Source organism: Empidonax traillii, unplaced genomic scaffold, assembly GCF_003031625.1.
Source record: "Empidonax traillii isolate 1590-97213 ecotype Southwest subspecies unplaced genomic scaffold, ASM303162v1 scaffold1030:size276291, whole genome shotgun sequence".
NCBI classification, from domain to species: Eukaryota; Metazoa; Chordata; class Aves; order Passeriformes; family Tyrannidae; genus Empidonax; species Empidonax traillii.
Genome location: NW_020956223.1, coordinates 257,267 through 273,311, shown reverse-complemented (window position 1 = coordinate 273,311; position 16,045 = coordinate 257,267). Strand labels below are relative to the sequence as shown.

The following is a 16,045-nucleotide window of genomic DNA, read 5'->3' as shown; positions in this document are numbered from 1 at the left end:
GAAAAACCAGAAAACTCGTTTGCCACCTTAACTGAGATTTATTCAAAGTGCTGCTGTAGCCTGCTCGGTGTAGCACAACAAGAAGGAGGGTAAAAGAAGTGAAATGCTGTAATTGCCCCAGAAGTGGGCACTTAAACTGCTCGCAGCTGAGATCTGTACAGGTGAGGGAGGAAAAGTGGAGTTAAAGGTCTCGCAGCAATCTTTAGTTCAGCTGCTCCGTGTGGGTGGAGCCCTTCAGGTTTTCATCCGAGGATCCCCCGGGTCCAGCAGCTCTTTTTTTTCCCTGCTGCCACTCGTGGGCTGGGTGGGATGTTCTCAGGTGGTGTGGAATCCCAACCGCAGTGGTGTTTGCACGTTTGGAAAGACAAAGTGCAGCTCTTTCCTCCACCAACCACACGTGCAGGACCCACATCTGTCCACCTGTTCCTGCACATGAATGTCTGTAGCAAAACACCAATCTGCTGCTAAAATTCGTGTGTTTACTCTTAGATATATTTCTGAGTCTCCAACAAAACCCCAAACAAAGTCACGGTATGGTGCATCTGATCTTTGTTTACTGTTTTAAACCACTTGCGTTTAAATATTGGTGATTAACAGCCCGGAACAGCTTTGCTATCTCTTGATATCTGAGAGACTTGATTTTTTTTTTCCCAACACTCACAGCACCAGCTTTACCAGTCGTGCCAAATTATGAGTGAAATAGGAGAATTATGTTATTCTTGCTTTTTGCTGATTACATTCTTTCCCTGTTACACCTCTGGAGCCACAGAGGAGACTGATAAGATGCTTAAAAATTAAGGTTTCTTTCACTTGCATGTTCGTGTTGTTGATCCACTGTGTTTTTTTTCTAATTTATTCGGTATATAAGGATGGGAAATGCTCCCAATACACCCTGCAACCCTGGGTATCACCTTCTCTTAGTCCTGGCTTTGGAAATGCAGTTTTTGCATGCAGGAGCTTTTGTGCAGAGAATACAATCAAAGCTTTGGCTCTGTTTCTTTTTATTAATTCCTCAGACTGCAGCAGCCAGAAATTTCACCTCAAAGCAGCTCCTGAATTTGTTTTGCAAAATGCAGCCACACAGCTTTTGTCAAACCCAAACGTGCCTTTTTTTTGTGGGTTTTTTTTTTTTTTTTTTTTTTTTTTTTTTTTTTTTTTTTTTTTTTTTTTTTTTTTTTTTTTTTTTTTTTTTTTTTTTTTTTTTTTTTTTTTTTTTTTTTTTTTTTTTTTTTTTTTTTTTTTTTTTTTTTTTTTTTTTTTTTTTTTTTTTTTTGCTTAATGGTGTTAAAAATCAGGTTTTTGGGTTCTTTTATCCAACGTATCAAGGATTCAAGAAACAGGGCTTTGAAAGAGACTTCACACTGGTACTTTCCAACTGTGTAGGCTTTCCTCTAATTATAAAGGATGCAGTTCCTGAAGCAATCATTCCTGATTTTCCTGTTTTGCACTAACCCATTTAGAACTAGATTAGGCTTCGGTAGCAAGGAGGTGATTAGATTTCTTTACTTGGGAGTTTTTAATTTCTGAGATGCAGAGGAACCCCAGTTTTCCTAAATATCTTCATTTTATTGATAGGCTGAATTTTAGTCCCTTCCAGAGCTACAGTTCCAGTTTTGTCAGTGAATCCTGGCAGTGCTGGTGCACGGATTGGGATCTGGGAAGAGGCAGAGGGTTTTGGTTTTTTTTCAGCCTTGGCTGGGTAGAATATGAGTCACCTGCTGTTGCTCTTTCTCACTCCTGGTTGTTGGTGCTTCTACAAGCTCTGAGCTCAGCACCTGCAATAGGAGGATCTCCTTAGAGCTGATCCTAAATCCAGGCCCAGCTGGGCCTTTTCATCCCCTGCCCCTTCTTTGGAAGCAACTTGTGACACTTTGTGCAAGCTAAAAGGATGAGCTGCTCCTGAAATCCGGTATCTACAGCCTGATCCCAGTGCTGGAACTGGTGGCCACTGGTGTTCCTCACCTTCCAGCTGCTCCAGGAACCTCATGATGAGACCTGAAGGGTGACAGGAAAACAGCTCATCTTGTTAACAGTTGCTCTTGTGGAGATGGGAATCTTGGAGATTGCCTGGGGAAGGGCCTGATTTGCTGCAGTGAAAACATCCAGTTTAAGGGTAATGAAACTTAAGAACAGGCTGCAGACAGATCTGGAATCTTCTCAACAGTTTTCTGGGAATTACTTGGACATTGTTCACCAGGGATGGTCTGACCCCCACCCTCTGCCAGGCAAGTCCTGGTTACAAACACAGGGATTATAAAAAGGAGAGTTTCAGAGAGCCCACCTTCCAGTGAGTCATTTGTGTTTGTGGGGGGAAGGATTTCTCCTGAAACCTGTGAACTCTGGAGCAGACCTCAAATCCTGGAATTCCCTTACCTTTTAAGACCAAGCATGTGCTTATGAGCTTAGTTTAATAGTGCTGTATTAACTAGTTAAAGAGGTAATCATATGCTGAGGCATCCGTGTGTGGAAGGAAAACATGAACTGATGAGATCCCAGGAATCCAATATGAAAATATGCTCTGCTGGGGTCTCCTAAGGTTTTGGGTGCATGTTCTATCCTGACCCAGCTTCCCACAGTCCAGCTGGGAGTGCTGTTTCCACTGTGCTGGAACAGCCTGGCCTATTTTTATTACAGTTGGTGGCAGTTTGCAGTGCACGGTCTAGTTAAAAAATACAGATCTGTGAGGAAGCAGAGCTGTGGAATGAGTCTCTCCCCTGCTCTTCCAGGGCAGTTTGTCTGCCAGCCTTTCTGTCTGACCCAAAATGTCCTGTTTCAAAGCCCTGCCTCGCTCTGATGGCGCCTGTGAGCTGTTGTTAAGGGTCTGGGAACAGCCCTGGGATAAATCCCCACTTCCAGGAGTTTATAATCCAGCAGTAAAAAAATTGCTCTAGGCTGAAACCTGGCATATAAAGTCTGAGTGGGGGAGCCACTGTGATTTCTCCCTCCTTTATTTTTGCAGTTGGTTCCACACACGTGATTCATTGGGAAGGTTTTTACTGTCCCCTTTTGGTGTTTAAAAAGATTTAAATGGTGGGTTATTAATGGTTGAGTTCTGACTACTGGGCTTGGCCAGGAAATGAGTCCCCCGTGGCTGTTTGGTGGGCCCAGGTCCCTGTTTCCCAGACCTGCTGCAACTCTCCAGCTCAGTGGAAACAGAATCACAGAATCAACTGGGTTGGGAAAGACCTCTGAGATCATCGAGTCCAACCTGTGGCCCAACCCCACCTTGTCACCCAGCCCCTGGCACTGATGCCACAGCCAGTCCCGTCTTAAACACCTCCAGGGATGGTGACTCCACCCCCTCCCTGGGCAGCCCATTCCAGTGTCTGATCACTGTCTCTGTAAAGAACTTCTTCCCAATGTCCAAGCTAAACCTCCCCTGGGGCAGCTCAAGGCTGTGCCCTCTTGTCCTGCTGCTGTTCCTGGGAGAGGGGACTGATCCCCATCCGGCTCCACCCTCGTGTCAGGGAGTTGTAGAGAGTGAGAAAGTCTCCTCTGCAGGCTGAGCCCCCTCAGCTGCTCCTCACAGGACTTGTGCTCCACACAAGTCTTCTTTGAACACACTCCAGTGTCCTTCCTAAAGCCCAGAGATGGTTCGTTTGGCCGTTAATTAAAGTGGGATCCACTCTGGATCTGGAATGCCGGGGTGACCGCACTGAGCACTGTGCCCTGACCCAGCTCCAGGCACAACTAAAGCCCTGTGGCCCCTGCTCAGATATGGAGGGACAGGAAAAACTCTGATCTACTGTCTGACCTCAGCATGATTTGATCTCATCACTTGATGCCCTCCAAAGATACCGCTGTGGGATCTTCTAGTGGGATGCTGGGAGGAGACTTGTTTAAAATCCTCCCAGCTCAGCTGTTTCCTCATCAGATCTGTGTTTCAATGGCATCAGCTGTTTCCTCCTGTTTTTCCTGGTTTATGGAAAATCTTGGTATGGAAAAATTTATTTAATTTTATTATTCTTTGAAATGATAGAAAAATGACTTTTTTTTTTCCACAGCCTTGTGGAAAACATTATTGTAACTTTTCTTTTTCTTCAGTGTTAGGATATTTTTGTAGTATTTGATATAACATATTTGTACTGTGAAGTCCTTACACCTAAATGAGTGAGACCAGAAATTTCTAAACACAGAATTTTGAATGCAAAGGCTAAAAATGAGACTTTTACAAGAATGAAATATTTTAATTGAAGTGAAATCTTTCTTTCCTTCCAGAAGTGATTTTAGACATTTCGTTCATCATGGTACTCTCTGCAATTCCCAGAAAAACTTGCTCTGCACTGTATTTGTTTTTTCTGCTTGTTCCTGTGCACAGGTGTCTGCAAATTCAGGATATATTGCCATTAGAATATTAAACAGTGGTAATTGAACAGCAAAATATCCTTATTATTACAGAATTGAGTTCCCCCTGTACTTCCTCATTTCTTTTCCACTCTTGACCCTGTTATATTTAATTTGTGAAGGCAGCCAGGGGAAGATCAGTTCTCATTAGTATTGGTGTGATGGATTATAAATGATTATTGCAAATTAGAGCAGGTGCTAAGCAGTCTAGTGTGAGTGACTGAAATGAGGCCCCAGATTACCTCCCCCCCCTGCAGATTTCAAAGGCCTGCATTGGTTTACACCAACTCAAAATTCAGCTCTGTTATTTCATCTTCTGCTGGGTTATAATCCCACCAAGAGGGTTTCAGCTTCCTCTGTGATTTTAGGTTTTTCCCTGAGCAGACTGACTTCACTGGCTCTACTCAACAATATGTTTTATTTCAGGCATTTTTTTTATTTTTTTTTTTTTTAACATAGCATGGCCTCCATATTAAGGACACTCAACAGCTGGTTCTGGTGGGAGAATATCTGGATGCCAATCAATTGTACATGGGCAGATTTTGTAGACCGGGATGGCCTTGTCTTCCCCAAACCACACCAGTTATATGCCACAATCCCATATGCCTTTGTATTGCTGATTATCCGATTCTTCAGTGAAAGGTAAGAGGCAGAAATGCAATTTGATGCTGATGTTAATCCTCATTAATGCTGCAAATACCTTTAGATCAATGTTCTCTTTTATGAAGGAGGATTAGTTGGTGGTTTGTTAGAAAGATCTGGTCCAGATAACGGGGCAGGTGAAAAACTGGGAAATGTTCTCCCTGTTAGGAATAGGTGGCTGTGCTCCAATCTAGGAGGAAAACATTTCTTTCTAACTCCCTCAGAACGGTGTTTGGATACTTCTATCTCCTTTTATTAGAGATACCATTAATTCTAAACCCCTTGGGTTTCCCTTCCCTCCTTTGGTGGGAGGGTGAAGGTATTTGTTGATGGATCCCAGGTGTCCATCTGGGGCCAAGCTAAGCAGGCTGGAGGGGGCTCAAAGTTTCGTGTGAACGTTTTATGCAGATCTAGGAAAGCTGATTCCTTTTTATCCCCCCTCACTTTGGCACTGAAAGGTGGATTGCTTCTGCAGCTGCAATCTGAGGGGACAGGCAGGGGTTGACTCCACAGAAGAAAGCTACAGCTATGTTAAGATTTGCAGTGCTTTCACTTATTTATTTGTGCCTTTTTTAGCGAGCCTTTCCCTTTTTTTTTCCCCTATTTTTTCTCCCCCAAAGAATGTGATTAGTAGGTTTTTGTAATTATTTCAGGATAGAATGAGGAAATTCGGAATGTCGTAAGTTGGACAGGCTTAAAACAGGAGCAGATAAGATCACTCGTGTTGGCAGTCTAAAGTAATTTGGATCATATGTTTCTAACCATTCCCAGTGTCTCCTGAGGAAAGGCTTGCCCAAGAGTGTCTCACTGGTGTGGATAATTAGCCCACACATCTGGCTAATCCAGGGAACCCAGGGAAAACTGACCACGGCTATGAGTAATGAGGAATCAATCGCTGATATCAGCAGGGCTTTTGCAGCAAGTCCTGCCCAAGCAGAAGGGAGAAGCCCTTGGCACACCCTGCAGTGGTTTGGGTTGGGAAAATGGGGAGAAGGAGAAGTCTTGAGCCTCAGGGAACGGCCACGTGCAGGGGTGGCCCCGTGAAGTGCATTCCTAGTGATTCTGCCACCAGAGAAAGCGGCCCAGGGGCAATCCTGGAGCCCACAGAGAGAACATCTGATATCGTGGTGCTCTCCCTTAACTGTTGCTTGACTCCAACGTGCCTCCAAAGAACACATCCTGACTTTTGTATCCTTTTCTTTCCTTTAGTTTTGTATCATCTCCTGGCCACAAACTGGAGTCCTTGGGTCTGCTTTGTTGTGTAACTGCTGATGTGCTGTGGTTCCCTCTTGGGATTAGCTGGAGGGAGATCCCTTTCTCTCACAGAGCACTGGCAGAGTAAATTGCATCAGATCTATTTATTTCAGATCCTGTCGTGAGAACAGCCAAGGGCTTGTATCTCTGTTGTATTTCTAAAGTTTCTCATGGCATGTCTTTTCAGATATGTTGCCATTCCTCTGGCAAAAGCCTTGGGCATAAAGAATGTAAGACGTGTGAAGCCCCAGCCTAATCCTGTTTTGGAGAGTTATTTCCGGGAGTGCTCCAGACATCCATCCCAAGTAAGGATCCTCATTCCTCTAAACTGGGTTTGCTTTTGGAAAATCCCACTCTTACTGTTTCAGTCAGCTATCAGCAATGACATCATGGGATGAGTTCCAGCTGATTGACAGATGACTTAATTTATTTGGGTTTTCGTTGCTGTTCTGCTGACACGGGTTTACGGCATCCGAAACAGAAAATACATTTAAGATGTTTAAATTCCTGGCATGCTGTTCCAGATTACACTGTTAATAATACTGCCAGGAAAGATCAGTGTTCCGTCTTTAACTCATTTCTGCCTGGAGAAAAACATCAGCTGACATCTGTTGTTGGAAAGTGGCATCATAGTTATTGCAAGCAATAATGTTGGAAGGCTGGCATGGAAGCCTTTTGATCCGTTACATTGCTACACACTTAATCCTGGCTTATGTGAGAAAGAAAAGCAATCCTTCTGTTACCTCGCTGTTTGTTTTGAAAATTGAACAAGGAGAAAAAAGAATAGCCAATGTTTGGCATCTCCAAAAATGAGGCAGCTTAATTGTTGCTGGGAAGTGCAGCCTCAGAAAGTTCACTGACCAAGTTCCCAAATGACTGCAGTGCTCCTACACTGGTTTGGAAAGGCTTTCTAGTAATGAGGGATTGTAATAATTATGGATACATGGAAATTTGCATTCTATCCCCCACTCTGCCATTGTTTTATTGTGTCTTCTGCCTGATATCATCAGGAATAGATGTATTGGTGTTCCCTGTCTGGTCAAGTATCCCGGTCTCTGTTTCATTCTTTCCTTCTGCATGGGGACAGTTTGACAATGGATCTCTGAAAGGAAGCACAGCATTTTTATGCTCATGAGTGCATGGGAAGGATCCAGGCTGCCTCCTTTGGTGTCCACCTCAGGGATCAGTGTGCCTGGGAAAGCCTGCAGAGGCCTGGCTGGCAGTTTGAGGGCATCTGGGCTCTGTTGTCGGTCAACACAAAGTCGATGTTCCTGCGTGGCAAGTGGGGAGCTCCCCAGCCAGCAGGATGGGCTGGACACAGGCTGTTGGCACTCCTGCCCTCCCCAGCAGCCTCATGAGGTGCCTTAGCTCACATTCCAGAGGTTTCCCTGAGGGTAGGAGACCAACTGAACTGGACGCACCTTGGCGGAGGCGCTGCTGCTGCCACCCACTATTTACACACTGGCCTTGGGAGGAAAGAACCTCCCCAGGGATGAGCCAAACACCAGCTCTGAGCCCCTGGGGGGGTCATCCCACACCTTCCACTCTTAGGGGTGGAGGAGAGGGAGGAAACCCCCAGGCTGCTGCACGTGGGGCCCTGAGCACCCTGGAATGCAGGAGGCACGTGCTGGGCTGGCTGTGCAGCAGGGCTGCCTCACCTCTGAGTTCAAGATGCAGAAACACTGAGTGTGCCATTCCCATGGCACTTCCCAGGCCGTGCTTTACCCCTCATTTATTTCAGGAGTTGAAGGGAGGCAGTCTGGATCCTGCTCACTGAGACACATTGACTCGCTCTGGACACTGGAGTGGGATGGATTAAAGAACAGAGCTCAGGTCACTTTAATTCCAGGCCACGTCTCGTCTGCCAAACTCGTTTAAATATAAACAAATAATTATTTATAATTAGGTAAGATATTAGATACCGTGTCCAAATGTGTTGGGACTTCCCCCTCCAGCCCAAGCTCTTGTCTAGCAGTAAAAGTTGCATCTCTGAAACTCTCAGGAACCACCAGAAAGGCAATCGCACAGTTTGTGGATCTGTTCATTTCGTGCCTGCTTTATTTATATAAATAAATAAACAAAAATATTATTTATATAAATAATAAATAAATTCTATCAATAAAAACATCATTTATATGTTATATTTTATATATCCATATAAATAAATAAATGTAGAAATAAAAATCCAGAGTTTCTGTGAGTGTTACTCAAAAATACCCCCAATATACTTCATATTGGGGATATTTTTGATATTGGGGAAGCTGTTCTGTGAACTGCAAAACAAATGGAAGTGACACTGGAGTGCCTCTTGCTGCTGACACTGTTCCATTTTTTTTGCAGTCAGAGATTCAAGGCCTTGCCAAGAAGTGCAACTGTACCGTCCACTTGGTGGAGAAGTGGTTTAGGAGACGGCGGAACCTGGAGATCCCAACAGTCCTTCGGAAGTTCCAGGAGGCTTTGTAAGAAAAGACAATGTTTGTGGTTATTTTGTGCTTTACTGTTTAAGAAAAATAGCAATTTGAGCTCCTCAGGTGCCTTTTAAGGGGGACTTGTTTCCAGAAAGCTGGGCCTGCCTGATGAGGGCTCTGGTTTGTGAAAGCACAAACAAATTGAAAGGATCCGGTAGCATTTCTCCAAATAGTGACTAAAAGATTAGATTAACTGTTTCTCTTGAAAAAAAAAAAAAACCTTAAAAATATTTTACAGTTTTCCTCCTCTTGGAGTAATGGATTTATCTGTAGGCTCCTGCTGCAAAGTGCTGGATGAAAATATGCAGGCAAAAGGAAAATATTTTCCTGTCTGCCAGTAATTACAGGGAAACAAAAATTGTTTACTCTGGTTTATGTATGAGCCCACGCTGTCATTTTGGGATGGTATCATGTGTACTGAAGTGAGTTCAAGAGCAGGAAAAGTGGCATCCTGAGTAAATGACAGGTGTCACAGCTTGATCATGGGACACTGTGCAAAGCAGGAACTCAAACACACTGATGAGAGTGGGACAGGGAGAGTAATGAATATGTAAAGACTTACAAAACCTCTTGCATATGATTTTTCACACATCTCTGAGAGCTTCCTCATACCTGAACACTTAAAATAATTAAAGTGTGGTCCAAAATCGCCTACAAATTGCAAATCCCCAAATGGACGTGGGTTTTCTTCCTGTAGCTCATCCCTTTTGGGTGCTGACATTAACTGTACCCCTGTCAGACACTTCCCAAATGCTCTGTGTATTTGGGTTTTGACTGGTGGAACTACACTGACAAAAATTCACCTCTTTGTAATATTTAACCCCTGTTACTGTAGATCAGGTTAAAAGTACAGCTGCAGAGCTCAAAGCTGAGTATCAAGATTATTTTGTGTGAATCGATGTTTGATGATTAAGCCCCTCTGTGGGACACAAATCCAGTTGATTGACAAGAGGTGTGTCTCTCTGAAGTCTAAGTAAACTCTCCTGGCAAGCCAGTCTCCAAGGTTTATTCCTGCTGTTGTTTTGTGGACTAATTAGCTTTGTTTCACAAGTGACAATAAGATTTCCTGCTAGTGCTAAAAGACCTGCCTGCCATGGATGTCTCTGGCAACACACAGCTGAAAACTGAGATTCAAACTTGCCTGGCAGCTCGAGTGAGAGTGAAGCAAACAGGTTTCTCTTGTGCAATTTGCTGAACCCTCCTCTGCTCTTTGCCAGGGGAATTTAATTGAATATAATTCTCTAGGCAAAAAAAAACGAGGAACAGAGTTATTCCACGCTAGTAGTCGGTATTAGGAGCGTTATGAAATTTTTTTTTTTGAAAGCCTGCAATCTCCTGGATCATTTTTCTGAATCACAAGGAAAATCTGATGAGCCAGATCTAAGCCATACTTAAGCCATTAGCGCTCCCAGTTGAGCAACACTGGGGTTTGGAAAGCCCTCTGCATGAAACCTTCCCTGCATGGAGAGACTTACCAGCCTTCAGCTTCCCCTGCTGAGTTCTTTGTGGTTACATTCAGCTCAGGAGAAAAGATTCCTGAACTTAAATCAGAAGGTCCTTTCGCATGGCTGCTGTTCAGTGCTCTCCCTGGTGGCAGAGCTCAAGAGTTTAAAATGCACTTGGGTAAAATTCGGCGAATTTGGATGAGTTTTACCTTAGGTTTTGCTCACCAGATTCATAAAGGAGCTTGGCTAGATGCGAGATGAGGTAGTGCTCTGGCAGTCTGGCAGTGTAGTGAGTTCATCTGAAGCGCTCTTTGTTGCCAGGTGTGTTCAATATATGTTTGTAGGGCTGGGGGCTCCTGGCACAGCCTTGTAGGTGTTCTGTGCTTTGGGTCCGATTCAGAAAACCCCTTTACAACCGACATGGAATGAGTGCTGCCACATCCACTGGACCACTCACAGCTCCCCTGTGTGAAACAGGAGCCGTGAGGGCAGCACCAGCCCCTGTGTAGAGCCTGTCTTGTGCCACAGAGTTGTTTTTTCTAGCGTGTCTTGGTTAACTCTGAGCCAGGTTTTACTTGTGGTTCCCTCTCTCCCCTTCCATTTGCTCTCCGACTTTCCTCGGAATTTTCCCTGTCTGTGCTGTGGGTGTTCTGCAGAGTTATTTCCAAATCACCTGATGAAAGATGCTTTAAAGTTGAGAAGGAAACCAATTGTTTATCACCTGTGCATCAGGTGGCAATTTTGTAATCGTTTCCTGAGCTCCTTCCCAGGCGTGAGAGACATTATCTTGTCTCGCCTCCGCCATCCCATGGCCTCATCCTCTGTTTGTTGTTTTTCTCATGAAATGCTGTCTCAGTTCTTTGAGCACCTCATTCCTCCACCTGGGATATCCCCCTCCAGGTACTGTGGGGCTCAGGAAGGAGGGGCTGCTTTTACCACCCAAGTTCTCATCTCCTTCTGTCTTGTGGCACTTCATTAATGTTTGCCAGAGACCACAATCTCGTTTTACACATCTCTCAATCCACGAGTGCAGCGTTCTTGGGGTGCTCTCTCCTTCTTTTCATATTTAGGTTTTCTGGCAGTCTGTTCTCCTCTTGTCCTAGAACAAGTTCTCAGCAGGTTTGGGGCCAGGTGGTCACGACCCTTCTTTTTGCATGTGAAGTCCTCCAGTATTTCCCTACTGATTTTGCAGAGCTCCCCAGGGAAGGGTCAGGCTTGTTCCTGCCAAGGGGAAGAGTGGAAAGGAAGGAGTTTTCCATCACCTGCAGAGGTGGGAGTGGGAACGCTTGGGCTGAGGCTGCAGCCACACCCAGTCCCAGGGACAATCCCTCCCACACAGGCTCCAGAGTCATTACAGGACTGCTGGCTCCAAGTCACAGCACCCTGCTCTGGCACCTAGGAAAGCAACACCACAGCTCACTGACAATGCACAAGAGCTTCTCCCCCTCTGCTGACAGAGCAGATCCGTGGTGCAAACCTGGAAGTTTTATCTGCCTTGCTGGATATCCGTGTAATCCGCAGAAAGCTTAGCTCAGGCTAAATTCTGGCACACCTAGTGAGAGATTGAAGTTTATTGTTAATTCAGACCTCTGTAGTAATACATAAACTAATCCTGTAGTTGCTGAAGTTTCATAAGATCCCCCTGTTGTCAACAACGGGTGTTGAGAGATGAAGGGAAATCAACCCCGTGACTGGAACGAGTCACTCTTGGTGCACACGGTGACTGGTCAGAGTGGGAAGTGTGGGCTGAGACACCTCCTGCACTCAGGGAACTGTGGGGAGTTCTCAGTCCGGTGGGAATGTTTTAGAGGGATTGATACAATGGGAAAGGTTGGAGTTAGCAAACGTGAAGTTTTAGGGGATTTGTTACACTTGCCGCGATCGTTCTCTTGCTCAGTTCATGCCTGGCTGGAAAATTACCGCCGTCATCACAATCCAAATATCTGTGTCGTGATCATGGAAAAGAATTTGCTACCTTAGCAATTAGTCAAAGCTTAAGGATTTAAATATGAATAATTCAGATGCAGTTGATGTGTGACAACCCTTGATGTAGAGTGTGAGGCCACATTTATGTGAAGATTGCCTGATGCTCGCAATGATTTGCAGTAATCCTGGCTCAGGACAATATCCACACAAAATATAACGATTTTTTTTTCCCCTTTAATTTTGCAGCTGGCGTTTCTCATTCTATCTGACATCCTCCATTGTTGGATTTATATTTCTGTATGATGTAAGTTAACTTTCTGAAAGGTTGATACCGCCTTTTTAACAAAATAAGGACTGATTTCTGGATTTCCTTGAAACCCATTGAAAGAGCCAGGGGTTTCAGTGGCTCTGTGTGCTCACATCTTTGGTGTGTGTATTCTAGAGGATGGGCTGCAATATGCACTGAGATTTAATTTTTAAATTACCTTATGACCTTCTATGATAAAGGAATTTATGAGTAATCAGTATTTGTGAGGCGAGTTTTAAGAAGTCACGCAGATGGTTTTACAGCACGCCTTGTTAACACCTACAAACGCATCCCATGGCCGTGTCTCCCTCAGGGGAGGCCGTAAACCCTTTTTCTGGCAGCATTTTTGGGGGTCACAGCTATTTATTGAGGTGTTGCTGCTGAGTCACAAGTTGGGAATAACAGAGGAGAGTGCTGATTGTAAAGTGTGTGAGCCCTGCCCGGGATGCCATTAACGCTTCCCCCCCCCGAGCAGCGGAACAGATCCCGGCGTGTCCACCTTCATCTGGCTCCTCTCCCCAAACACTGTTTATCATCCTGAACCAGTGGAGTGTGGGACTGGTAAACACAGCAAATCCAATCGCTGTGGCAACACATCTTGAGTAACTGCAGTAATAAAACACACACCCACTGCTTTGGATGATGAAATGATGAACTGGAACGTTTCAGGTGTCCTGAGAGGCAGCCAGAAACCTGGGACCAATATAACAAATCTGAGATGTGAGATCCCTTTGGGAAGTGGTGGAGAACAGTTATCAAGATTGCAACTTCTTAGCCTGCTCTGCTTGGGGAAATTGTAGGCAGTGAAGGCTGTGAGTTAAGGTGGTGATTGTTGCTGAGCTGAGCAGACTCTGAATGCCCTGTCTTCCCCAGAAACCCTGGTTTTACGACATCTGGCAGACGTGGGTTGGATACCCGTTTCAGGTGAGCTTTTTGGGATCTGGCCATCAGCCTCCAGGTATTTCCCCATTGCCCCTTCCAATCTGCAGCAGCCTTTTCCCTCCCAACAGGCACCACCTACAGAGGTGTGGCACCAGAGCCTGTTGCCTTTTTTTGGGGGAAGTCCTGCTGACTGTTCCAGGGCTTCCCAGGCATCTGCCTGTGCTGCAACTCCCCCCTCCAGCCCAGCCACGGTTACTTCCACCCACCCCAGGATACCAGTTGCACCCTGGAGATGTTCTGGGTGGTGCCAGTTTCAGCGTAGAACCCCTGCACTGCCCCAGGCCCAGCAATCCTTCAGGGCACTCTTTATTTTTATAAATCCTCTTATCCCTGTCCTAGGCAGGGGCCAGGAACAGAAGGAATTCTGCCTCCCAGCGGAGTTTTCCCAACTCCCTGAACACACCTGCCACTTGGGCAATGTCTTGACCCAAGGGAGCAGCCGAGCCCAGCATCCTGCCCTCAGCAGATCCGTGGGATTTTAGCATAAATAACTGACATTTCACACGTGGGGTGTGTGAATATTTAATATGTTAATCGTTCACAAAAACGGAGGGGGTTTGTTTGCAGTTGTTTGTAATTAAATGCAGAAGGACTCTGTGTGGAGTTCTCTGACAAAAACGTGGAGAAAAGCATGTTAAAATTCAGAGGTGGGGGAGGAACTGCAGAAATTAAGATTTTGGGCTGAGCAAAGGTTAAAATATTTGGCTCCCAGAACATCCTTCTTAATGAAGCCCAGAACAGGGATTTAGTTTAGTTTAATTTTTTTAAGCAAGACTCAGCTTGCTTAAAAGGAGGAGCAGGAGAAGTCAGGGAAGGAAAAAAGAAGTCATTTCTGTGGCATTTACTGTTTTGCTGTTCTCAGAGTTAACTGTGCCTGTCTTCATTGCAGACCCTGCTGCCATCCCAGTACTGGTACTACATGGCCGAGATCGGGTTTTACTGGTCTCTCTTATTTACCCTGGGGATTGACAACAAAAGGAAGGCAAGTGACGGTGCTTGTTTGTAGCTAAAACCTCCCTTTCCGTGAAAAAGCGAGGAAAATCCCCGCCTGGCTCCTGGATTTGGTGCAGCCACATGAGGGCAGCATCAGTCTGTGCCTGGCACACCTGCACACACATCCCGGACTCCCCTGCCAGGGCATCCCCCGGGGGTGGGGGCTGACAACACCCTCCAGGGCTGTGCTTGCTTGGCTTTACCTCGTTGTTTTCTGGCTCTCCCCGGCAGGATTTCCTGGCTCACGTTGTCCATCACTTGGCAGCCATCGGGTTGATGAGCGGCTCTTGGTGCGGCAACTACGTGCGCCTCGGGACGCTGGTGATCTTCGTGCACGACACTGCGGATTTCTGGCTCGAGGTAGCTCTGCTCTCCACCTTCTTTTTTTTTTTTTTTTTGGCTTGAGTTTCATTTTTTTGGGCTTTTTTTTTTGGTTGTTGCTCAGGTTATTTTCAGTGACATTGTAATCCTCTTGCCACGAGTTCCACGCGATCCCTTCCTGACACGAATTAGCTTGTAAGATAAAAAGGAGCTTCTAGATAATTGAAGCTGATACTCTGTTGCAGAATCCATTATGAGGAATCCTACAGTACAGAACAGGGACTGGCAATACAGCTGATTCCCTGGGTTGTTCTTGTTTCACTGTTAAAACTAGACCAGGATAGTCACAGAATCATTTGGGTTGGAAAAGACCTCCAAGACTGAGCCCAACCTTTGATCAATCACCACCTTGTCAGCTAAACCAGAGCACTGAGTGCCACATCCAGTTGTTCTTCGAACACCTCCAGGGCTGGGGACTCCACCAGCTCCCTGCAAATTTAGCAGCCAAAATTTTGACTGATTCTCCTATGATTCTGTGACCCTCAAAATTGGCTTGGCACCTGAAGCTTTGCTCACACTTGAGAACAGCTGCTCTGCTCAGCAGTGCCCAGGGGGGTTCCTAATGGAATATGGGAGAGCTCTGTAGGGTTCATTTAGTGGAGAAGCAGCAATTACAACCTTTCTGAGCGGGATAGAGACCAACTTGAGGATCTCCTGCTCTCAAAAAGGAGAAAACAGAAGCTGAATTAGGCCCAGAGGAGCGGCAGTAACAGGGATGCACCAGAACACCTGTGTGAGAGGGGCCACCCCCACTCCTGAGCAGCTTCTCTTGGACTCAGCCTGCCTGCAATCTGGTAGAAAAATGAGGAATTACCTCTGTTGGCAAGAGCACTTTGTGTTCCCACAACACTTGCATATTCTGGTTGGAGAGCTGCTCTTTAGGCCTTTGATACAGAGTCCTTTCCTCCAGGATGAAAGGAGAAATATAAACAAAGAATCTGTTCTGATGCTGCTTTATTAGGTACCAGTAACATGTTTGCTTTACATGTCAAACTGGGAGGAAATTTTCTTCCTGCTTAGGTGGAAGAGGAGTCTTTCTTTATGAAAGCAGAGAATTTATTTCAGAGAGTATTTACAATGCATTTGGTGGTTTCTATTCACTGCAGGCAGCCAAAATGTTTAATTATGCTCACTGGGAGAAAACCTGCAATATTCTCTTTATCATCTTCTCTATCGCGTTCTTCATCACCAGGATCATCCTGTTCCCCTTCTGGTAAGCAACATTTAATGGAGTCACAGGCTTTTACTTCATTCCCACTTCCCCTGAGAGGTCACTGTTGGTTGGGATGGGGAAGGGGAAGGAATGGATTGGCCTTTAAGGAGCAGAAGCAGAATTCTCATTA

The 16,045-nt window shown here is 45.4% G+C and overlaps 1 protein-coding gene across 3 annotated transcripts in view; it reads left to right on the top strand.

The window, feature by feature from the left end:
• CERS3 (ceramide synthase 3) overlaps positions 1-16,045 on the top strand; it is a 32,264-nt gene that overhangs the window by 2,798 nt on the left and 13,421 nt on the right. For 2 of the 3 annotated variants that reach the window (XM_027904261.1, XM_027904263.1), the window contains exons 2-9: positions 4,804-4,986; positions 6,428-6,545; positions 8,581-8,699; positions 12,326-12,383; positions 13,260-13,310; positions 14,218-14,310; positions 14,553-14,681; positions 15,809-15,915. In XM_027904261.1, coding sequence (XP_027760062.1) covers positions 4,805-4,986; positions 6,428-6,545; positions 8,581-8,699; positions 12,326-12,383; positions 13,260-13,310; positions 14,218-14,310; positions 14,553-14,681; positions 15,809-15,915 — 857 coding nt within the window. In that variant the 5' untranslated portion in view covers position 4,804. Of the gene's footprint in view, positions 1-2,907; positions 3,031-4,803; positions 4,987-6,427; positions 6,546-8,580; positions 8,700-12,325; positions 12,384-13,259; positions 13,311-14,217; positions 14,311-14,552; positions 14,682-15,808; positions 15,916-16,045 lie in introns of those variants that run through there. The other variant, XM_027904262.1, reaches the window with a different exon arrangement.